This window comes from Somniosus microcephalus, chromosome 10, assembly GCF_052327205.1.
Source record: "Somniosus microcephalus isolate GS21.2 chromosome 10, FLI_Smic_1.0, whole genome shotgun sequence".
NCBI lineage: Eukaryota > Metazoa > Chordata > Chondrichthyes > Squaliformes > Somniosidae > Somniosus > Somniosus microcephalus.
In genome coordinates, this window is record NC_140996.1 from 190,011,771 (window position 1) to 190,036,801 (window position 25,031).

A 25,031-nucleotide genomic window follows, 5' to 3' on the forward strand; every position below is an offset into this window, starting at 1 on the left:
GGGGGTGGGGAGGAGAAGCTGGGGGAGGAGAAGCTGGGGGGGAGAAGCTGGGGGGGTGGGGGGGAGAAGCTGGGGGGGTGGGGGGGGAGAAGCTGGGGGGGTGGGGGGGGAGAAGCTGGGGGGGTGGGGAGGAGAAGCTGGGGGGGTGGGGGGGAGAAGCTGGGGGGGTGGGGGGGGAGAAGCTGGGGGGGTGGGGAGGAGAAGCTGGGGGGGGGAGGAGAAGCTGGGGGGGTGGGGGGGGAGGCTGGGGGGGGAGGAGAAGCTGGGGGGGGAGAAGCTGGGGGGAGGAGAAGCTGGGGGGGGAGAAGCTGGGGGGGGGAGAAGCTGGGGGGGGGAGAAGCTGGGGGGGGGGGGGGGAGAAGCTGGGGGGGGGGGAGGGGAGAAGCTGGGGGGGGAGAGGGAGAAGCTGGGGGGGGAGAGGGGAGAAGCTGGGGGGGGGAGAGGGGAGAAGCTGGGGGGGGGAGAGGGGAGAAGCTGGGGGGGGGAGAGGGGAGAAGCTGGGGGGGGAGAAGCTGGGGGGGGGAGAGGGGAGAAGCTGGGGGGGGGAGAAGCTGGGGGGGGGGAGAGGGGAGAAGCTGGGGGGGGAAGAGGGGAGAAGCTGGGTGGGGGGGAGGGGAGAAGCTGGGGGGGGGAGAAGCTGGGGGGGAGAAGCTGGGGGGGGAGAAGCTGGGGGGGGAGGGGAGAAGCAGGGGGGGAGAAGCTGGGGGGGGGGAGAAGCTGGGGGGGGGGGAGAAGCTGGGCGGGGGGGGAGAAGCTGGGGGGGGGGAGAGAAGCGGGGGGGGGGAGAAGCTGGGGGGGGGGGAGAAGCTGGGGGGGGGGGAGAAGCTGGGGGGGGGGAGAAGCTGGGGGGGGGGGGAGAAGCTGGGGGGGGGGAGAGAAGCGGGGGGGGGAGAGAAGCGGGGGGGGGGAGAAGCTGGGGGGGGGGGGAGAGCTGGGGGGGGGGGAGAGAAGCTGGGTGGGGGGGAGAGAAGCTGGTGGGGGGGGAGAGAAGCTGGGTGGGGGGGGGGGAGAGAAGCTGGGTGGGGGGGGGGGAGAGAAGCTGGGTGGGGGGGGGGGGAGAGAAGCTGGGTGGGGGGGGGGAGAGAAGCTGGGTGGGGGGGGGAGAGAAGCTGGTGGGGGGGGGGGGGGAGAGAAGCTGGGTGGGGGGGGGGGGGAGAGAAGCTGGGTGGGGGGGGGGGGAGAGAAGCTGGGTGGGGGGGGGGAGAGAAGCTGGGTGTGGGGGGGGAGAGAAGCTGGGTGGGGGGGGGAGAGAAGCTGGGTGGGTGGGGGGGGGGAGAAGCTGGGTGGGTGGGGGGGGGAGAAGCTGGGTGGGTGGGGGGGGGAGAAGCTGGGTGGGTGGGGGGGGGAGAAGCTGGGTGGGTGGGGGGGGGAGAAGCTGGGTGGGTGGGTGGGGGGGGGGGAGAAGCTGGGTGGGTGGGTGGGGGGGGGGGAGAAGCTGGGTGGGGGGGGGGAGAGAGAAGCTGGGGGGGGGAAGAGAGAAGCTGGGGGGGGGGAAGAGAGAAGCTGGGGGGGGGGAAGAGAGAAGCTGGGGGGGGGGAAGAGAGAAGCTGGGGGGGGGGAAGAGAGAAGCTGGGGGGGGGGGAAGAGAGAAGCTGGGGGGGGGGGGAAGAGAGAAGCTGGGGGGGGGGAAGAGAGAAGCTGGGGGGGGGGAAGAGAGAAGCTGGGGGGGGGAGAGAAGCTGGGGGGGGGGAGAGAAGCTGGGGGGGGGAGAGAAGCTGGGGGGGGGGGAGAGAAGCTGGGGGGGGGGGAGAGAAGCTGGGGGGGGGGAGAGAAGCTGGGGGGGAGAAGCTGTCGGGGGGGGGAGAAGCGCTGGGGGGGGAGAAGCTGTGGTGGGGGGGAGAAGCGCTGGGGGGGGAGAAGCTGTGGTGGTGGGGAGAAGCGCGGGGGGGGAGAAGCTGTGGGGTGGGGAGAAGCGCTGGGGGGGGAAGCTGTGGGGGTGAGGGGGGAGAAGCTGTGGGGGTGAGGGGGGAGAAGCTGTGGGGGGGGAGAAGCGCTGGGGGGGAAGCTGTGGGGGTGGGGTGGAAGAAGCTGTGGGGGGGTGTGGGTGGGGAGAAGAGAAGCTGGGGGGGGTGGGGGAGAAGAGAAGCTGGGGGGGTGGGGGAGAAGAGAAGCTGGGGGGGTGGGGGAGAAGAGAAGCTGGGGGGGTGGGGTGGAAGAAGCTGTGGGGGGGTGTGGGTGGGGAGAAGAGAAGCTGGGGGGGTGGGGTGGAAGAAGCTGTGGGGGGGTGTGGGTGGGGAGAAGGAGAAGCTGGGGGGTGGGGGAGAAGAGAAGCTGGGGGGGTGGGGGAGAAGAGAAACTGGGGGGTGGAGCGGGGAGAAGCTGAGAGGTTGTCGGGAGAATCTGGGGGGTGGGGGGGTAAGAGAAGCGGTGGGGGAGGAAGAGAAGTTGGGTGGGGGAGAAGCTGTGGGGGTTTGGGGAAGTGAAGCTGGGGGGGGGAGGATAAGCTGTGGGGGGGCACGTGAAGAGAAGCTGGGGGGGAGGAGAAGCTGTGGGTGGTGTGGAGACGAGAAGCTGGAGTGGGGAGAGAAGCTGTGGGGGGGAGGAGAAGGTGGGGGGGAGGAGAAGGTGGGGGGGAGGAGAAACTGTGGGCGGGGGGGGTGGGGGAGGAGAAGCTGTGGGGGGGGGTGGTGGTATTATACACAAGAGGCCAAAGGCAGATGAATAGAGAATTCTGGGGAGGGGTGGGGTAGTAAGGCTGAATGAGGTTACAGTGATAGGCTATCAAGAATTAGAATTTAGGTGTGGGGGTGGCTGGGAGTCAACGTAGGTCAGCCAGGGCAAGTGGTAATGGATGAATGAGACTTTGTGTGAGTTAGGATATGGACATTAGAGTTTTGGATGAGCTGAAGTTTATGGAAGTGGAAGATGGAAGACAAACCAAGAAAGCAATTAAATAATTGAGTCTGGAAGTGACAAGGGCATACATGAGGGTTTCAACAACAGATGACCTGAGGTTTGAGCATTTTTTCAAAGTCTCCTCAACCCAAGAATGTGTTCACTCTTGACCCAATTGATGTCTAATTGAAAGATGATTTGTCAAAATGCCTGTGCCTTATTCGTTATTATATGTGCTGGATTAAAATACATTGGGGTTATGTTATTTTGGGCTTTTTGTGTTTTACGGAGGGCTGTCTGTAAATGTACTTAATTATTTTTGCTAAGAAATCCACAAAGAAGTAAAGACAATAATAGTGCATTTCAAAACAAAGGAAGAAAATGTACTTAAAATAACAACAGAAAATGCTGGAAAAACTCAGCAGGCCAGGCAACATCCGTGGAGAGAAATTAGAGTCGACGTTTCGGGTCTAACCCTTTTTCAAAACTGATGTTGCCTGGCCTGCTGATTTTTTCCAGCATTTTCTGTTGTTATTTCGGATTTCCAGCATCTGCAGTATTTTGCTATCGTACAAGAAAATGTACTTAATGGAAATAAGAATTCATCAAAACAAAATGTACCAGATCCAAATTTGCTTACTTGCATCACCCCAAGGACTAACATAGTGACAACCACTGATATTAATCCCAAGAGGTCCTTTACAAGTAAACTGTTAACACCATATTTAGGAATCATTAAAGCTAAGAAACCCTACACAAGAACTGTCATCATTTTATTGAGGACAACAATGTGGAACATTTACAATAAACTAGATATTTAGAATCATTTTAAGAAATTGACACCTGAGCACACAGAAATGTGATTGGTAAGAAACTGTTAAAATATATAATTGATTTAAGTGATATAATTGAAATCAAGTGAGATCTTGAGGAAGACAAGCACAAGTGAATAAAGCATACTGGAAGAAATTCCATAGCAATGAAGGTAGGAATTAGTTGAAGACACAATGGTGTGATTTTCATGTTGCTACTTCCCATTTGTGCTAAAAACGGGGTGGTAGCAGGAACAAAATCGTGAGTGGAATCAAAGCGTGGACTTATTTACTGATTGTCTGCGCATTCTGAATTTTGGGCAGACCTTGATCTATGTGGCCAGAGATCCTGCTGGAAACAGGCAGAGGCCTCATTAATAAATGCGAATGCAGACCTGATGACCTTGTTATTACCCCCAGTTTTGTCTCTGCCTGCATTGCTATCGCCAGTTTCTGATTCTGCTCCAAAACCATGGATGGTACATGTTAGGAAGTGGCCATCTCCAACAATATTTAATGGGATCGTCAGTTGCTTTCAAGTAAAATGATAGAAAATTTTGCTTGTGTAACAGTGATGTTTTGCTACTTAGATGATTTCAAAGCGCCTGTAGTTGCTGTAAAAGGTTATGGGGCTTCTGACTGCACTTATTTCTTAATGGCAGTCCTTCTGCCATTCCACTCTGTTAAGGGGAGGAGGAGGAGTAAGAGCAAGAGCTGCAGCAGGAGGAAGGAGAAAATTGGAAGGCGATTTGCTTCCAGAAATCCTTATCCTCTCAACAGAGTTTATAGGCCCAGGACAACAGACTCTGAGGAGCAGTGTATAAGGAGGCTTGGCTTCTCTAGGGAGTCTGGGACAGAATTGTGTTACCTCCTGCAACAAGAGCTGCAACTAACTGGCAAAACTAGCACAGTATTGTCTGTTGCAGTCAAGGTGACATTAGCTCTGCACTGCTTTCACTCCAGCTCATTCCAGCTGCCATATTAACAACATTAGTAATTTTGCAGTTCATGCTTCCATTGAGCAAGTGACTTGCAATTTTGCGAGAGCATCATTTTCCCCATGGACAACTGGAAACAGCAGGATAGAGCTTTGGGATTTGTAGAGATTGCAGGGTTCCCTCAAGTCCAGTGCCTCCTGGACTGCACCCACGTCACTTGCGGGCTCCAGCACAAGACCCCACTGCCTTCATGAATGGCAAGTGCTTCCACTCTAATTCACACACCTGGCAACTGGTGTGTGATCACCAGCAGTAGGTCTGTGCCCAATTTGCTAACAGCTGCCATGATGCATTTACATTGTGGCAATCCTCCACTCTTTGCCCCTGCACAGTAACAAAGGACAGTCCCTTGCATACTAGGCACATGACTCTTTGCAGGACCCATGCTCGGCAGCCAGACTGCAATACAGTCAGATTCATGGCTCAACTAGCGCCCTCGTCGAGAAGATCATTGGAGTCTTTAAGCAACAGTTCTGCTGCCTGTGAGGGTTTGGTAGCTTCCTGCAATACAGCCCAGAAATAATGCTCATATGATGGTGGTTTGCTATATTCTATGTATCTTTGAATCATAGAATCGTTACAGCACAGTAGGAAGCCATTCGGCCTGTCGAGCCCGTGCCGGCTCTCTGCAAGAGCAATTCAGCTAGTCCCACTCCCCCGCCCTTTCCCTGTAACCCTGCCATTTTTTTCTTTCAGGTACTTATCCAATTCCCTTTTGAAAGCCACTATTGAATCTGCCTCCACCACCTTTCAGGCAGTGCATTCCAGATCATAACCACTCGCTGCATAAAAAAGTTTTTCCTTATGTCACCGGTGGATCTTATACCAATCACCTTAAATCTGTCTCCTCTGGTTCTCGACCCTTCCGTCAATGGGAGCAGTTTCTCTCTATCTACTCTGTCTAGACCCCTCATGATTTTGAACACCTCTATCAAATCTCCTCTCAACCTTCTCTGCTCTAAGGAGAACAACCCCAGCTTCTCCAGTCTATCCACGTAACTGAAGCCCCTCATCCCTGGAACCATTCTTGTAAATCTTTTCTGCACCCTCTCTAAGGCCTTCACAGCCTTCCTAAAGTGCGGTGCCCAGAATTGGACACGATACTCCAGTTGAGGCCGAACCAGTGTTTTATAAAGGTTCATCATAACTTCCTTGCTTTTGTACTCTATGTCTCTGTTTATGAAGCCCAGGATCCCGTATGCTTTTTTAACTGCTTTCTCAACCTACCCTGCCACCTTCAACGATTTGTGCACATATACCCCCAGATCTCTCTGTTCATGCACCCACTTTAGGATTGTACCCTTTAGTTTATAATGCCTCTCCTCATTCTTCCTACCAAAATGTATCACTAAGCACTTTTCTGCGTTAAATTTCATCTGCCACGTGTCTGCCCATTTCACCAGCCTGTCTATGTCCTCTTGAAGTCTATCAATATCCTCCTCACTGTTCACTATACCTTCAAGTTTTGTGTCATCTGTAAATTTTGAAATAGTGCCCTGTACTCCCAAGTCCAAGTCATTAATATATATCAAGAAAAGCAGTGGTCCTAGTACCGACCCCTGGGGAACACCACTGTATACCTTCCTCCAGTCTGAAAAACAACCGTTCACCGCTACTCTCTGTTTCCTGTCACTTAGCCAATTTCGTATCCATGCTGCCACTGTTCCTTTTATTCCATGGGCTTCAACTTTGCTGGTAAGCCTATTATGTGACACTTTATCAAACAGCTTTTGGAAGTCCACACCACGTCAACCGCATTGCCCTCATCAACCCTCTCTGTTACCTCATCTAAAAACGCGATCAAGTTAGTTAAACATGATTTGCCTTTAACAAATCCGTGCTGGCTTTTCTTAATTAATCCACACTTGTCCAAGTGACTGTTAATTTTGTCCCTGATTATCGCTTCCAAAAGCTTCCGCACTAGCAGAATGGAATTTAATATAGAGAAGTGTGAGGTGCAGGCTTTAGAGTTTATTTGTGGAGTTCAGTAGGATGACAGCCCTGGGAAAGAAGCTGTTCCTAAATCTGGTCGTACGGGTGCGAATGCATCTGTAGCGTCTCCCAGATGGCAGGAGGGCTACCGACCATAGAGCACATATACCAGAAACGCTGTCTACGGAGGTCACGGTCCATCATCAAAGACCCTACCCACCCCAGCCACAGTCTGTCCGCCCTCCTGCCATCTGGGAGACGCTACAGATGCATTCGCACCCGTACGACCAGATTTAGGAACAGCTTCTTTCCCAGGGCTGTCATCCTACTGAACTCCACAAATAAACTCTAAAGCCTGCACATCTGCCAATGCACTTTATTATGGTTATGTTTATGTTAATGTATTACAAGCCAAAAGTAGGTTGAATGTTTAAATGTCTTAATCTAAATGTACACTCTCGGGAGCCGCAAGCCTACATTTCGTTGTACTGCACTTGTGCACTAACAATGACAATAAAAGTTGATTTGATTGATTGTGATGCATTTTGGCAGAAAGAACAGGGAGAGGCAATATACACTTAATGGCACAGTTTTAAAGAGTGTGCAGGGACAGAGGGACCTGGGAGTTAATGTGCCTAGGTCCCTGAAGGTGGCAGGACATATTGAGCGAGTGATTAACACCGTGATTAACAAAGCATATGGGATCCTGGGCTTCATTGAGTACAAAAGTGGAGAAGTTATGCTGAACCTTTATAAAGGGCTGGTTAGGCCACAACTGGAGTATTGCATCCCGTTCTGGCCACCACACTTTAGGAAGGATGTGAAGGCCCTTGAGAGGGTGCAGAGGAGATTTACCAAAATGGTTCTGGGAATGGGGGATCTTAGCTACAAGGACGGGTTTGGAGAAGCTGGATTTGTTTTCATTGGAGCAAAGCAGGTTGAGGGGTGATTTGATAGACGTGTACAAGATTATGACGTGTTTGGATGGGCTAGATGGGGAAAGGCTGTTCCCACTAGTTGATGGTACACGGACTAGGGGACACAGATTTAAGGTTTTGGGCAAGAGATACAGGGGGGATGTGAGGAAAAGCTTTTTTACGCAGCGAGTGGTGAGGATCTGGAATTCGCTGCTGACGGAAGTAGTGGAAGCGGAGACACTCAATGTTTTCAAAGGGAGACTGGATAGGCACTTGAGGGCAATAAACTTGCAGGGCTACGGGGATAGAGTGGGGGAATGGGACTGACTGGATTGCTCTACAGAGAGCCGGTGTAGACTCAATGGGCCGAATGGCCTCCTTCTGTGCCGTTATGACTCTATGACTACCGAGGTTAAACTGACTGGCCTGTAGTTGCTGGGTTTATCCTTACACCCTTTTTTGAACAATGGTGTAACATTTGCAATTCTGCAGTCTCTTGGCACCACCCCGTATCCAAGGAGGATTGGAAGATTATGGCCAATGCCTCTGCAATTTCCACCTTTACTTCCCTCAGCATCCTAGGATGCATCCTATCTGGTCCTGGTGACTTATCTACTTTAAGTATAACTAGCCTTTCTAGTACCCCCTCCATCAATTTTTAGCCCATCTAGTAGCTCAACTAACTCCTCTTTCACTATGATTTTGGCAGCATCTTCTTCCTTGGTAAAGATAGATGCAAAGTACTCATTTAGTACCTCAGCCATGCCCTCTGCCTCCATGTGTAGGTCTCCTTTTTGGTCTCTAATCGGCCCCACCCCTCCTCTTGCTACCCGTTTACTATTTACATGCCTATAGAAGACTTTTGGATTCCCTTTTATGTTAGCTGCCAGTCTATTCCCACACACTCTCTTTGCCCCTCTCATTTCCTTTTTCACTTCCCCTCTGAACTTTCTATATTCAACCTGGTTTCACTTGTATTCTCAATCTGACATCTGTCATAAGCCCCTTTTTTCTGCTTCATCTTACTCTCTTTGCTCTTCAATGGGGACACCATTGGAAGAGGATCTTCAGCATGATGAGGGAGTGGATACTGATTCATAGAGGATGTTGTGGAAGGCGGAGGGGTCCAACAAAGATCTTTGGCAGCAGCTCAGTGAAGAATGTTTCAGATGAACAATCCCTGCTCCCGTGCATTAGCAGTCACATTCAACATCTCTTCCAGCCCTTCCATCTTCAAATAAGCTGAATGTGCAAAGAACAGCATGTTAACTAATATTGCAGGGTCATCAGCTACTACAGGAACACTCTCTGCACACAAAGATTTCAAAAAGGATTACACAAATGCCTACGTACTAATTATCACCCTTGTGTAAGTTGCTAGTGCTTGTCGTACCTACTTTAGTACTTCTACAGATGCTTCCCCAGTGGCTGCAGCATCAAGGCTGCTGTGGCTCATTCAGGGGCTCATGAGAAGCTAGTATTTAGCGATCTCCAAGAGCTCCAGCTTGGCTGCAGCAACTTGACATTTGCCAGGGCAGACTGGCCCAGCTGACTTTCTAGCATTAGGGTGGGCATTAGTTCAGGGGCTCGCGGGGGTCCAGACATGATGTTATACTGACGGATGGCAACATATTTCACTCCTACTGCATGACTGCCTCTGCTATCGGGTTGTGGCTCAGCAGTCATAATGGTCTGTGGGAGAGCAAACTGTTGGACATTTGTGATCTGACTGAAGCCCCTAACGATTCAGTCTCCCAGTCTGTCGGAGGAGATGGTTGAACCCAAAGCCTGCATGGCCCCAGTATAAGCATCCCAGAGAGATACTATTACTGGTGCCACAAACTCCTGCAGGAAAGGCCCAGCTGCTGTGTCCATTGAGGTGACCACATGCTTCAGGGTGTGACTGCAGAGTGTGCGTGCCATGCGTTAGAAATGCACACAAGTTGGTAGTGGACTTCACATGCTCTGATATGTTAGGAAGCTCCCTTAGCAGGCAGTCCAATGCATTGAGCAAATGCTGGTGCATAGAAATTGTCTTTCTTTTAAAGGCTGATTCCCTAAAGCCTGTATCTCTGTCTTCAGCAGAGCTAGGATGCAGCTCGCCATCCAGTGAGCTGTTCCCTGGGCTGTCCTTTTCACCTCCATTTGCTCCTGTTCACTTGTGCTCGGTGAATCACCCAGTACAAACTCTTGTAGCTCTATCTATACCACGTGAGGAGCTGATTTCTGTGCTGGTGCTTAGAATGACAAGAGTGAGTGATAGTGCATCTTTGGGAAGGTTTTCTCTCTTGGTTTGTGTGACTGCAAGGCCTTAGAAAAAGGGGAGAGGGACATGGATATCATGTAGTGATAAGAGTAAGTAGTAGCAGATGAGTGGCAGCACAATGCACCGCCAGGTTATCATGCTGAGTGTGAGTGAAAGTTAAGTAGAAAGATGCCCTGTTGTGTGCAGTCTCTCTGCTAGTGATGTTGATGGCTTCCTCTTCCATTGGTTTCAGTGTGTATAAGGGTAGGACCTGCTTCTGTTCTAGTAACTTCCCTCCGGTTGTGTGCCAGATAACCCTGCAAGAAAAGTGCGAGTGTATGTGCCCTGATGAAAGGTTTTCAAGATGTATGAGGCAGTTTACATAGTGTGAATAATGACAGGAAGAAGCAGCAAGTGTGGCCTTGAGAGACTGTAGTTGTGAGAGCAGAAGCAGAAAGAGGTGCAGTGAATTGTTCCATGTTGACTTGAGAGGCAGAGAAGTGGGGAAAAGAAGGATTGATGGTGCTGGGGATGAAGTAGTCATACCTCGTCGGTCCTGGTGGGATCATTAAATCTTTTCCTGCACTGCAGCCAGGTCTATTTACATGCTTTGTCACCTCTCTCCATTCCTGCTCAATAATTTTCCTGGTCACCCATCGTCAATCACTTGGTCTATGGGCACCTCCACCATGAGAATCTGGGGGCCCTGGTTGAAGTTGTGGTGCCTGCTGCTCCACAGTATTGATGTTTGCTATCCACTATCGATAAATGCACTTCTAATAGTGTTGCAGGCTGTGTTTAAGTAGTAGTTGACGCACCAGATGTCCCACAATCCCAATCAGTGAGCTGTCTAAAGAGTGCCTGTTTCACAGTGCCAGCTCACTGATCCAATTTAAAGTAGGTCTAGCCTCAAATAATACGGGAGACACGCTGATTCTTTCCGGTAGGTAAACACTTTGCCTACCCGATTTATGCTATATGTGAAAATCACCCCTGGTTTATTTATATATGTATGTAATTTCATGTCTAACTTACTATATCTTGTTTTTTAGTGATTCTCAAGGTAGTTGCCACTTTGTTGAAAAATTCTACACCAACCAATGAGCTGATGGAAGTTAGACGTCTGTTTTTATCAGATATGATAAAATTGTTCAGTAACAGTCGGGAAAACAGAAGGTATGTTGACACTGCTGTTTTTATCAGATATGATAAAATTGTTCAGTAACAGTCAGGAAAACAGAAGGTATGTTGACATAGCTGACATAAGGTCTGGTTTAGATATGCATTTTTATTTTTACTTGTATATGTTTCAATAACTAACAGGCCTGCTTGGCAGATAAATTTAGGATAGCTTGTTCAATGACACATTTGTGTACCTATGTTGTGGTTTCAAATATTCCTTGTTGGGAAGAAACATTGAGCAGGAATTTAACTCAGGAGTCGGGTTGGAGGCGGGACTACAACTTTCAGGGTTGTAGTCCCGCCTCCATCGAGATGCGGCCAATCCACGCGATTTTAACTTGATTGACCTTGTTGAGCCCGCCCAGCGGGCTCAGCAGGCCAATTAAGGGCCGCCCGGCAATAGGTGACGTCACAGACTGAAATGTCATCTGTCAAGAGCTTTTGACAGATGAAATATCAGCGTTTCACAGCTGTTTGAAGCTGTCAAACACTGACAGTCTTACTTCTAACCTGAGTCCTTCTCCACAGACTCAGTTAGAAATCTCTCCTGCACAGTAAGCTGAAGGCTGTCACTTTTGACAGTTCGCAGCCATTCTGCTTTCTGTGCCGGTGAGATGAGGGACTCCCGGAACCTAAAGGAAGGAAGGCTGAAAAGGTATGTAAAACTTATTTAATCACTTTAGACACACCAAACACACTTACCTTTGCATTCATGCACACATCACTCACCTGAACACCGACATCTCGATCCCTCCAAGTCCTGCAACCCAACGGCCCGCCTCCTCTAACTTGCTGTGGTTTGGAGCCGTCGGGAATCCCACACTTCAACATCAAAAATAGGGATTAGGCTAAAAATAACAAAAAAAACTGCCTGTTAACTACCTGTTAACAGGCAGTTAATTGGCACTAATCCCTTCCCGCCTTGGGTAGGCAGGTCCCAGTGCGGGGCGGGTACCCGCCTCCTTTGAAACTGGCATGGAGGCGGGTTTGGGTGCGGGAAGGGGTCGGGACCCCTGATTTCGGGATTTTAACCGCCCCCCCCCCGCCACACGCCTCCAATCCCAACTCCACGGCACAATGAAAATCCTGCCCATTGTATCTGTATTCTGTGTTTTTTTCCCCATATTTTATGGTTTTCCATATTTAATGAACTACATTATTTTTTATCCCTTTCATCTTTACTTTTTAGTTTTCTTTCATTCCTTGTCTCCTTGGTCATCTATGTGCAACTAAAACTATTTCCTTATAGAAACATTGAAGATAGGAGCAGGAGTAGGCCATTCGGCCCCTTGAGCCTGCTCCGCCATTCAATGAAATCATGGCTGATTGTCCAAATTCAGTACCCTGTTCCTGCCTTCTCTCCATATCCCTTGATCCCTTTAGCCTTAAGAAATATATCCAACTCCTTCTTGAATATATTTAACTAGCTGGGGGAGCCCGGCTTTGCCAGGGCTGTTTTGGGCCGGGCGGTTTAAATCGAGTCTCAGGCTTTGGGGCCTCTCTGTGTCCCTCTGTGAATCTGGTGCTGGGCAACATTTTAAATTGAGTCCCAGGCTTTCAGGCCCTGTCTGTCTGTCCCTCTGTGAATCTGCTGCCGGGCAACATTTTAAATCGAGTCCCAGGCTTTTGGGCCCTGTCTCTCTGTCCCTTTGTGAATCTGCTGCCGGGCAACATTTCTACCTTTTAATACCTTCAAAGATGAAAGTGAAAGTACTTATAAAACGTTTTTGGTAAATCTTTTAAAAATAACATAAGAGATACTAACTTTTTCAAAGCTGCATCAGTAGATTTTGAGCTGGAAGGAGTTGAAGCAGCAATGGGGTTTTTAGCTTGAGGCAATGGATGCCACATCCCTGAGATGAAAACGATTAGTCCCGCCCCCACACACACACACCATCAGGGGACTGTACTGTAGGATTGGTCAATCGTGATGGCACAGGATTGGTCGAACTTGACGTCAGTCAGTCAATGCTAAGTAGCAGATAATGAGTTTAATTTTGAAGGTTTTTTGCATAAGGCGCGAACAATTTTCGTCCGACCGAAAAGTAAATACGCTTACGACCGTCCCGGAAGCGTAAGCTTTCTTTGGAGGTAACGCGCGCGTAGGTACGCTCTATAACTTTCGAGCGCATAGCCGGACAGACGCACACGTGAGGACAGACAGACAGAACGATCCGTTTATTCTTACTAGCTGGAGTGCCCGGCGGTGCCGAGGCTTTTTCGAGGGCATGTTGTTTTTGGAAGAGAGAGAGAGAGAGAGAGCGCGACTTGGAGGAAGAGAGAGCGCGACTGGGGGGAAGAGAGAGAGCGACTGGGGAGGAAGAGAGAGAGCGACTGGGGAGGAAGAGAGAGAGCGACTGGGGGGAAGAGAGAGAGCGACGGGGGGGGGAAGAGAGAGAACGACTGGGGGGGGAAGAGAGAGAGAGCGACTGGGGGGAAGAGAGAGAGAGCGCGACTGGGGGGGGAAGAGAGAGAGAGAGAGCGACTGGGGGGGAAGAGAGAGAGAGAGAGAGCGACTGGGGGGAAGAGAGAGAGCGACTGGGGGGAAGAGAGAGAGAGCGACTGGGGGGAAGAGAGAGAGAGAGAGCGACTGGGGGGGGAAGAGAGAGAGAGAGAGCGACTGGGGGGGAAGAGAGAGAGAGAGAGCGACTGGGGGGGAAGAGAGAGAGAGAGCGCGACGGGGGGGGAAGAGAGAGAGAGAGCGACGGGGGGAAGAGAGAGAGAGAGCGACTGGGGGGGAAGAGAGAGAGAGAGAGCGACTGGGGGGAAGAGAGAGAGAGAGAGCGACTGGGGGGAAGAGAGAGCGACTGGGGGGAAGAGAGAGAGAGAGAGCGACTGGGGGGAAGAGAGAGAGAGAGCGACTGGGGGGAAGAGAGAGAGAGAGAGCGACTGGGGGGAAGAGAGAGAGAGAGAGCGACTGGGGGGAAGAGAGAGAGAGAGAGCGACTGGGGGGAAGAGAGAGAGAGAGAGCGACTGGGGGGGAGAGAGAGAGCGACTGGGGGAAGAGAGAGAGAGAGCGACTGGGGGGAAGAGAGAGAGAGAGAGCGACTGGGGGGAAGAGAGAGAGAGAGCGACTGGGGGGGAAGAGAGCGAGAGAGCGACTGGGGGGAAGAGAGAGAGAGCGACTGGGGGGAAGAGAGAGAAAGCGACTGGGGGGAAGAGAGAGAGAGAGCGCGACTGGGGGGGGAAGAGAGAGAGAGAGAGTGACTGGGGGGGAAGAGAGAGAGAGCGACTGGGGGGAAGAGAGAGAGAGAGAGCGACTGGGGGGGAAGAGAGAGAGCGCGACTGGGGGGGGGGAAGAGAGAGAGAGAGCGACTGGGGGGGGAGAGAGAGAGCGACTGGGGGGGAAGAGAGAGAGAGAGCGACTGGGGGGAAGAGAGAGAGCGACTTGGGGGAAGAGAGAGAGAGAGCAACTGGGGGGAAGAGAGAGAGAGAGCGACTGGGGGGGGAAGAGAGAGAGAGAGCGCGACTGGGGGGGAAGAGAGAGAGAGCGCGCGACTGGGGGGGAAGAGAGAGAGAGAGCGCGACTGGGGGGGAAGAGAGAGAGAGTGCAACTGGGGGGGGGAAGAAAGAGAGAGCAACTGGGGGGGGAAGAGAGAGAGAGCGCGACTGGGGGGAAGAGAGAGAGCGACTGGGGGGGAGGGGGGTTGAGTGGAAGGGGGAGTGGGGGAAGGGGGGGAGGAGTGGCGAGGGAGTGGGGGGGAGGGAGTGGGGGGAGTGGGGGAAGGGGAAGGGGGAGGAGTGGGGGAAGGGGAAGTGGGGAGGAGTGGGGGAAGGGGGGGAGTGGGGGAAGGGGGCGCGATGAGGGGGGAGGCAGGGGGGGAAGGGGGAGGGAGGAGGTGGAGGGAGGGAAGGTGGAGGGAGGAGGGGGAGGGTGGGGGGAGGGGAGGGAGGGGGAGGGAGGAAGGGGAGGGGGGAATGAGGGGGGAGGGGGAGTGGAGGGAGGGGAAGGGAGTGGAGGGGGAAGGGGGAGGGGAGGGATGGGGGGAGCGGAGGGTGGGGAGGGATGGGGGGTGGGGAGGGGTGGGGGGAGCGGAGGGTGGGGAGGGGTGGGGGAGCGGAGGGTGGGGAGGGGGGAGGGGTGGGAGGAGCGGAGGGTGGGGAGGGAAGGGGGTGTGGGGAGGGGGGAAGGGGGGGAGGGGAGGGGTGGGATGGGGAAGGGGGGTTGGGGAGGGGGGAGGGGTGTGGGGGGGAGGGGAAGGGGGGTGGGGAAGGGGGGAGGAGGGGGGGAAGGGGGTGAATAGGAGTGGGGGAGGGGGGTGGAAGGGGGTGGGGGGTGGAAAGGGAGGGGGGGAGATAAACTTAAAGTACAGGAAACTTTGCGCTATCCGGCACCCACGGGACCAAGCTGCTGCCTTGCCTTAAAACTGCCCTACCCTCCAGAGTTAATGTTGAGAGATACGGAGATTCTTATCTCTGTATTTAACAACAAACACTGTTGCTTAGCAACAGCTTCTAAACACTGGGTGTGGCCCTAAAGCTCTGTAGCTAAAGCTGTTGCTATAGCTACAGACCTTGCACAGCTTGACTGTTCAAACAAAGCAAAAAAAACAAAGAGTAAAAAACAGCTGCTGATTTTTGCGGTGGCTCCAGATTGCCGGATAGCTCACCTCCGGATAGCACAAAGTTTCCTGTACTTATAAAAACATTTTTGGTAAATCTTTCTATAACATACACTTTACAACCTCAGCAATCTTTCTATTAAAAAAGGGGTGCTCTCCTCTCAGTGTTGTACCACAAACAATGGCCGCCGCTTGCTTTTCAGTTGGAAAAATTAGGCCCCGCCCACACAGTCGATTGTCTGTCACAGACACAGATTTGGAGCACTGAAGCCCCACCCACTCTATGTTCCTGTACTAAGATGGCCGCGCATGCACTCTGTTACACACTGAATCAAAATGGCGTCGCACTGAAACTTTTCGCCCTCCTTGACAAAGATGGCTGCCGTTAACTTGGGGCTGTCAGCAGAAGAAATTTCCTCAGCTGCAAACACAGGATCTTCAGATTATTATTCGGGGCTTGCGACCTACCCCAGTTGCTTATGAAGCCTCCCCACCTACTGACCCTGGGAATGGAGCTGAGGCAGCACACCCTCTGCCCTCTGCCAGTGTTTGTCTCTGTCTAGGCCGGGAGCCTGGGTCTAGAGTTGCACTGCTGGCAGTTGGAGAAGCCTAGGCCCCGGGCCTGGAAAAACGGTGAAAGGTAGGAGAATTATAGAGGTTAGACAAAAGATTGACAAATTAATTAACTTTTTTTAAAAACAATTTGTGTTTTAAAAGCAACTTTTTTTTGCTGGAACTGTAGATTTGAAAAGAAACACGCAGAAAGCGGGAAAAAGAAAGGAAAAGTTTGGAATCAAGATGGCGGCGACTCACCTCGGTTCAGAACGATAAGGCCCGCCCACACACGCACCGATTGGTCGACCGTCAGGTCACCAAAGCGTAGGATTGGTCAATCGTCCCGTCACTCGACCGTAGGAGGGCCCGGCCGCACGCGCCAGGAACCCGGCGTACGATTGGTCGACCTCGAGGTCACTCTATCGCTAATGAGCGGATAATGAGATGCTAATGAGCGGAATGTTGAACGTTTTTCGGATACCGCGGGCGCGATTTTCATCCGGCCGAAACGTAAATACGCTTACGACCGTTTCGGAACGGTAAGCTTTCTTTCGACGTAACGCACGCGTAGGTACGCCCTATAACTTTCGAGCGCATAGTCGGACAGACGCACACGCGAGGATAGATAGACAGACAGACAGAAAGAAGTATCCGTTTATATATATATATATAATATATAGTAGATAGATAGATAGATGAATTGGCCTCCATTGCCTTCTGTGGTAGAGAATTCCACAGGTTCACCACTCTCTGGGTGAAGAAATTCCTCCTCATCTCTGTCCTAAATGGCTTACCCTTTATCCTTAGACTGTGACCCCTGGTTCTGGACTCCCCGACCATCGGGAACATCCTTCCAGCATCTAGTCTGTCTAGTCCTGTTAGAATTTTATAAGTTTCAATGAGATTCCATCTAATTCTTCTAAACTCCAGCGAGTACAAGCCCAATCGACCCAATCTCTCCTCATACGTCATTCCTGCCATCCGAGGTATCAGCCTGGTGAACCTTCGCTGCACTCCTTCCATGGCAAGAACATCCTTCCTCGGATAAGGCGACCAAAACTGCACACAATGCTCCAGATGTGGTCTCACGAAGGCCCTGTACAACTGCAGCAAGACATCCTTGTTCCTGTACTCAAACCCTCTCACTACGAAGGCCAACATACCATTTGCCTTCTTAACCACCTGCTGCACCTGCATGCTTACTTTCAGTGACTGGTGCACAAGGATGCCCAGGTCTCGTTGCACTTCCCCTTCTCCCAATCTATTGCCATTCAGATAATAATCTGCCTTCTTGTTTTTGACACCAAAGTGGATAACCTCACATTTATCCACGTTATATTGCATCTGCCATGCATCTGCCCAATCACCCAACCTGTTCAGATCATACTGGAGTTTATCGGTATCCTCCTCACAGCACACACGCCCACCCAGCTTTGTGTCGTCTGCAAACTTGGAGATATTACATCTAGTTCCCTCATCCAGATCATTAATATATATTGTGAATAGCTGGGGTCCAAGGACCGATCCCTGTGGTACCCCACTAGTCACTGCCTGCCACTCGGAAAAAGAGCCGTTTATTCCAACTCTTTGCTTTCTGTCTGCCAACCAGTTCTCTATCCAAGTCACTACCTTGCCCCCAATCCCATGTGCCTTAATTTTACACGCTAATCTCTTACGCGGGACCTTATCGAAAGCCTTTTGAAAATCCAGATACACCACATCCACTGGTTCTCCCTTATCTATTTTACCAGTTACATCCTCAAAAAATTCCAGTAGATTAGCCAAGCATGATTTACCTTTTGTAAATCGATGTTGATTTTGTCCGATCCAGTCACTTTTTTCCAAGTGCTCAGCTATTACATCCTTTATAATGGACTCTAGCATTTTCCCCACTACTGATGTCAGGCTTACCGGTCTGTAATTTCCCGTTTTCTCTCTACCACCCTTTTTGAACAGTGGGGTAACATTAGCTACCCGCCAATCCATGGGTACTGTTCCAGAGTCTATCGAATTTTGGAAGATGACCCGCAATGCATCTACTATTTCTAGGGCCACTTCCTTAAGTACCCTCGGATGTAGATTATCAGGCCCTGGGGATTTGTCGGCCCTCAATCCCATCAATTTCCCTAACACCATTTCCTTACAAATACTGATTTCTATCAGTTCCTCCCTGTCATTAGACCCTATGTTCCCCGACATCTTTGGGAGGTTATGTGGAGGGTAAACGCCGACATGGACTGGTTGTGTTGCATTGCCTGTTTCCATGTCGTAACTTGTATGTATTTCTATGTATAACTAATACTGAATAAAAATAAAACTTTGAAAAATAATTTACTAAATTGAATAAGATATTGGAAATACACAGATGCCTGTCAACATCTGACATTTTGGTAAAGACATTTTTGATCAGTTAGGAGCATAATCCTTCCACAGTCCATGCATGCTTATTTTAATCATGGACTCAACCCTTCCCAACCCAAGATGTCCTTGTTCTCCTATCTGTCTACCAAATTAAATAGCCCTGAGTGGTCCTCTACATTGATGAACTGTGTTACTTTTAATATATCAATCATATTCCCCTTATTTTTCTCTACAATGAGAAGAGTCCCAGTTTTGTAAGTCTATCCTTATATGAATCATTTAAGTAGTTTTTCTCTGCACCTTTTCCAGCTTAGCTCACTACATCCTTCCTGTAGTAATTCTAGAACCGCATACAATACTCTAGGTACAGCCTAATCAACATACTATAAAGTGACAGGGTAGCTTCCTTCAATTACATTGTAGAACCTTGATGTGCTATCAATTACTCATAAAAGACTGAGAGTTAAGAGAGTAACTAAAGGCTTTTACTAGCAAAGAACAGAGCATGCCTCTCGTGGTTGACTGGGTTCCAAGAAGGCAGGGGGCTGCAGGTCAATCACCTTTATACCTGGGCCTGTGTGGGTGGAGCCAGCCGAGACATGTTGAGGCATGCATAGGTACAACAGTGTGTATCAACAACAACAACAACAACAACAACAGTGGTTTACCACAAACCTAACATCCCATTTGCTTTCTTGACAGCAACCAATGGCTGATGTCTTGAAGGACCTAGCTATTATGACTCTGTTTTTTTCCTGATTTGTTTCTGGATTTTTTTTGCCATTAATGCTATAATCTTTCTGCTTATTTTGTATGCATAACTGCATGGCTTTACACTTATCTACATTAAACTGCATCTGCTGGTTGCCCACCCATCTCCCCAAACAGCTGGAATCCTGCTGTAGTTTGTCGGTATATTTCACCCTACTAAACTCACCTGCTACATACGTGGTATTTGCAAATACAGGTCCTGATATCACTCCTCCGCTCCATTTTGGCATCATCCCAACTTCAACCAGCTTCCCTTATTGTCTCTTAAAGAAAACATTATTTTTTTTAAATCACTGTCTTGATAAGGGACCATTACAAAAATCAATATTCAGATTTCCATTTTACAAAAATATAATTGTATAATGGTTTCTATTCATTTCAATTAATTTTGCACACTATTCAACAATATTATAAAGTTAAAGATATGTAAAGATTCTGTATATGCACATTTCTACTGTGATGTATTCTTTTCAGGTGCCTCTTGCAGTGTTCTGTCTGGCAAGACTGGATGTTCTCCCTTGGATATATAAATCCAAAATGCTCAGATGAACAGAAAATCACAGAGATGGTGTACAACATTTTCCGTATTCTCCTGTATCATGCAATTAAGTATGAGTGGGGAGGCTGGCGTGTTTGGGTAGATACTCTCTCAATAGCACATTCCAAGGTAGGATTTGTTCACTAGTAAATTTAACTTTAATAAGTATGCAGAGGTTGTCTATAAAATGCAATGTTCAAATTCTGCTGTAAAGTGCCTTTTTGTTAGTCTATAGAGAGGTCCTTTCTACTGTCTGCTGTTTGGCTCACACTGTTGTATAGATACAATTCCCATGCATAAATCCTGTAGTACCAACACTGGAGTAATGGAGAGTGACATAACTTGTAGTTGAGAGCAGTAACTTGCTTCCCGAGATGATTTAACGTAGTTCAGCTGACTGTATATACTAATAAACAGTTCAGGAACTGATGCAGACTGTAAATATATGATGTACAGTGTCATGGGCAGTTCATTGCCACCCTCTTCTGGTAATTATAAACATTGCAATATAGGCCTCTCTTGTCTTCTTAGCTATTTCCTGACTCCATTGTCTATTAATTCATTCTACATCTTGATTGGAATGGGAATCAGTTTTAAAGGCCTAGCAATTGCAGTCGGTGGCTTGCCGCCGTCATACGCCTCCGAACGGAAAGAAAAGTACGAACTTACCTGGTGTATCCAGAGCTTCGAACTGTTCTGATCCTGGGCCTGCAGGCGTACGCCTGCGTAAAGGCCCACGAATCCCAGGGGTGCATGCGGTTCGCAAGCGTCCCTGGGATCACCTGGGACAGGCCAACCAATGACAAAGGGGCATTCCTATGATGCTTATGGGGATTCCATTTACGTACGGAATCCCCAGATGCAAAATAGAAACCCCCAAATAAATAAAATTTCACACCACATAAATAAAAAATAAATGATCACATGTTCAAAATTAATTAAAAGACCCTTTAGTTAAACATTTAAAATAAAAAATTAATTTTTTGAAAAATAAATTTAAACATTTTAAAACATAGAAACATAGAAGATAGGAGCAGGAGTAGGCCATTCAGCCCCTCGAGCCTGCTCCGCCATTCAATGAGATCATGGCTGATCATCCAAATTCAGTACCCTGTTCCTGCCTTCTCTCCATATTCCTTGATCTCTTTAGCCTTAAGAAATATATCCAACTCCTTCTTGAATATATTTAATGAATTGGCCTCTACTGCCTTCTTTGGCAGAGAATTCCACAGGTTCACCACTCTCTGGGTGAAGAAATTCCTCCTCATCTCTGTCCTAAATGGCTTACCCCTTATCCTTAGACTGTGACCCCTGGTTCTGGACTCCCCGACCATCGGGAACATCCTTCCAGCATCTAGTCTGTCTAGTCCTGTTAGAATTTTATAAGTTTCGATGAGATCCCCTCTCATTCTTCTAAACTCCAGCGAGTATATGCCCAACTGACCCAATCTCTCCTCATACGTCATTCGTGCCATCCCAGGTATCAGCCTGGTGAATCTTCGCTGCACTCCTTCCATGGCAAGAACATCCTTCCTCAGATAAGGCGACCAAAACTGCACACAGTACTCAAGATGTGGCCTCACCAAGGCCCTGTACAACTACAGCAAGACATCCTTGTTCCTGTACTCAAACCCTCTTGCTACGAAGGCCAACATACCATTTGCCTTCTTAACCACCTGCTGCACCTGCATGCTTACTTTCAGCGACTGGTGCACAAGGACGCCCAGGTCTCGTTGCACTTCCCCTTCTCCCAGTGTACACTGTCGGAAGCACCATAAAATCCGGGCCATTATTTTAACATTGTTTTTCTTTAACCATTTTCTGTAGTAATTGAAAAAAATATCCACTAAACCAATAGAGTAAAAATAGAACAATAGGCTTAATAATATGCTATTCTGACCAACAAGATGAAATGTAAAAATATCTCCCTCTAATTTCTTCCCTCTTGATCCCTGAGATGAAGTGCTTAGCCATTAGATACTGAAGGAAATACACTGCTCTATCACTACAGCTACTAGCCTGTTTTAGAGCTCACCTAACCCATATGACTTGTTTTATACAAAAGCAAAATACTGCAGATGCTGGAAATCGGAAACAAAAGCAGAAAATGCTGAAAATACTCAGCAGGTCAGGCAGCATCTGTGGAGAGAGAAACAGAGTTAACATTCCAAGTCGATGACTATTTGTCAGACCGTGACCAGTTTTATGCATGTGCAAGATGCATTGGTTTATAAGTATTCTTGTAATTTTTTTTTATCGTAATTGCTACAGAAACACCATGAATAATGGCAATTTTTTTTGAACAGTAGTACTGCTATATGAGATTGGGACTCAGGAATTCTTTAGGTTTTTGTTCTCTAGTTACCATTATTGAAGTTGCAGATGTAATACAAGATGATTAGTGCCATTTCTGATTGACAACGCTTGTGATATCAGTGCAGGTGCAGTGGAACACTACTGATGCTTACTTGGCTGTAGGGAGTCACACAAAGATCCATATTGGTCAAATTTTAAACTTCCACTACAGTATGTGTCTGATATCGTCAGTTCATAATCATACTGTCAGTTCATATCTGGTATTATTAAATACTTGTATCGAATTATTTTCCAGAAACTGCCAACACATTGTATAGCAGGTGAGGTAGGAGTACAGAATAGAAGTTTAAAATCTGTTACAAAAAATAATTGTAAATAATGTGGTGCAGTGCGAGTTAATCTTATTATCAAAACTGGAGTATCTGATTATAGCGATCCCAGTCTTTACACAGGGATATTGTGAGTATGTATTTGAAGTTATGAGTGATGTGGAGAAAGATACCAAAATCAGGGCCAACTATAATCAGCTTCTTTTTCCCTAGTTACTAACATTACAGAGTTGCTTATTCTTGCTAATTCATCAGCAGTTGCTAGCAACATAATTCACATCAGTAAGTTGCCCTACCTAAGTTGTCAATAAGACTGCTTGTGTTTTTTAAATTTCTGGAGTCAGGTGAGAAATAAGTAAAAAGTGTAAGCTTTTGACTGCATTTTATTACTGTATCCTAATTAGCAAAAAGCTAGGCTTTGAAACCATTCTGCAGTTGATCAGAAACTTTGTGGATTTTAAATAATGTAGCCTCACCTTTAGGAAAGTCTCGTGTAAGGCGAAATGTTGCACACAGGTATAGGATTTCTTGGAGGTGCTGATGATGAGGGTTAATTGCTACTATGCTAACTAACTAGAACTAAAAGTTTTTTTAAATAATGCTGATAATCAGATGGATTTATTACTGAAGAAAAACCTGTAAGATTAGATTTGTCATGCATTGAGTACATTGCATAACAAATCTAATTTGTACCAGTGTTTAATTTTGAATCGGTTGTGATCTACATTCCTAATTTATAAACTGACAAAGTAAAATAATGATTTCTAATCGTTTACATGTAGACAAACTTCAAGTTGCTAGCAGTTTTTTAAGCTCCAATTGGTAAGTGTTTCCTTGGATTAAAATGATTTAAACTGGTGGCTATTGTAGATGAGAGGCAAGAGCCATTGTGTTATTTTTAATTCAGATGTTATTGTTACTTTTGCAGAGTCACAAACAGGTTGATGTATTAAACCCTCCCTAAATTAATTGGTCTTTTAGTTATCTGTTAACTACAATTGATTAATTATACCTAATATATCTGTTTCTGAAGGTCACCTATGAAGCTCACAAAGAGTACTTAGCCAAAATGTATGAAGAGTATCAAAGGCAAGAAGAGGAAAACATCAAAAAAGGAAAAAAGGGTAGTGTCAGCACAATCTCTGGCCTTTCATCTCAAGCAGTAGGATCCAAAGGAGGCATAGAGATCAGAGAAATTGAAGATGGTTCCCAGACTCAGAGCCCAGAGAGTGAAACAGACTACTCTGTCAACACAGATTCTAGAAATCTCCTAGTTGAAGCAAGAATATCCAGTAATGGAGCAGGAGGTTCAGACAGATCAACAACAGGAGTACATGTGGAGGTTCATGATCTCTTGGTGGATATCAAAGCTGAGAAAGTAGACGCCACTGAAGTAAAGCTTGATGATCTAGATCTGTCACCTGAGACACTGGTAGCTGCAGAGAATTGTAACCTGGTAGAGGTAGAATCTCTGTTAGACAATGTATATACCTCTGCTGTTGAGAAACTTCAGAGCAATATTAATAACACCTCCATGACTCAACAAAGGGAACAAAGAGACAGTGGTCCCTTGATATCTCTGGCAGATGAAAAGGATGATGAACCTGTTAATAGTACCTCATTTCTCTTTGATAAAGCAACAAACCATCAGGAAAAACTATTGTCTGAACTGCCTACTGCTGACAATCTTTCCATTACAAATGTGCCAGAGAACCAAATACATACAAGTGCTAGTGATGACCTGGGGCTGTTAGCTCATATGACTAGTAATTCAGACATTACGAGTCCAAAACCTATAATTGAGGATAAGGATTTCAAAATCCCAACCAACTTGGATGAAATGAGCATCCTGTCTGAATCAGAGGGAATTGTTCCAAAAGTAATGGAATATGCTGAAATGATTGGCACGCCTATTGATTCAGAACTGTCTTCAAAAAAAACTGTTGGTAATTTAGACGCTGCTAGCACAGTATCTGATACTGACAGATCAGAGGATGGCAAAGAAGCAGGGAAGGAAGTTAAAAAGATTCAAACTACTGCTACAACCCAGGTAAGATTAAAAAGGTTCCTCTGCTTTGCTCATCTTGTTAATTATAGTCTGTTTTTGTAACAGCGCGTGGCTCAGTAGGTAGCACTCTCACCTCTGAGGCAGAAGGTTGTGGGTTCAAGTCCCACTCCAGAGACTTGAGCACAAAAATCTAGGCTGACGTCTTTCGGATGAGACGTTAAACTGTTCTCGGCGTAAAAGATCCCATGGCAATATTCGAAGAAGAGCAGGGGAGTTATCCCTGGTGTCCTGGACAATATTTATCCCTCAATCAACATCACTAAAAAACAAATTATCTGGTCATTATTACACTGCTGTTTGTGGAAACTGCTGCGTTTCCAACATTACAACAGTGACTACACTTCAAAAAGTACTTCATTAGCTGTAAAGCGCTTTGTGACATCCTGAGGTCATGAAAGGCGCTGTATGCAAATCTTTCTTTCTGTTAAATAATGTTTTAAATCAAATTTACAAATCAGAACTTAGTGCTTTTTATTTTGTTAGAAATGTGAGTGAATTTACATTTGTCTATTGGTTATATTTGTTTATGCTCTTCAGTGATGCTGTTGTCCATCTTTTGCCATGCAGCCAATAGTGTTTAATGAAAGAACAGCAATATATTTCCAAGTCA

The 25,031-nt window shown here is 48.0% G+C and overlaps 1 protein-coding gene across 2 annotated transcripts in view; it reads left to right on the forward strand.

Moving 5' to 3' along the window:
- The window catches only part of LOC147111942 (neurobeachin-like), a 1,011,877-nt gene that overhangs the window by 372,711 nt on the left and 614,135 nt on the right, over positions 1-25,031 (forward strand). For both annotated transcript variants that reach the window (XM_085999351.1, XM_085999350.1), the window contains 3 exons: positions 10,792-10,915; positions 19,645-19,837; positions 23,387-24,403. In XM_085999351.1, the coding sequence (XP_085855477.1) occupies positions 10,792-10,915; positions 19,645-19,837; positions 23,387-24,403 (1,334 nt within the window). The remainder of the gene's footprint in view (positions 1-10,791; positions 10,916-19,644; positions 19,838-23,386; positions 24,404-25,031) is intronic.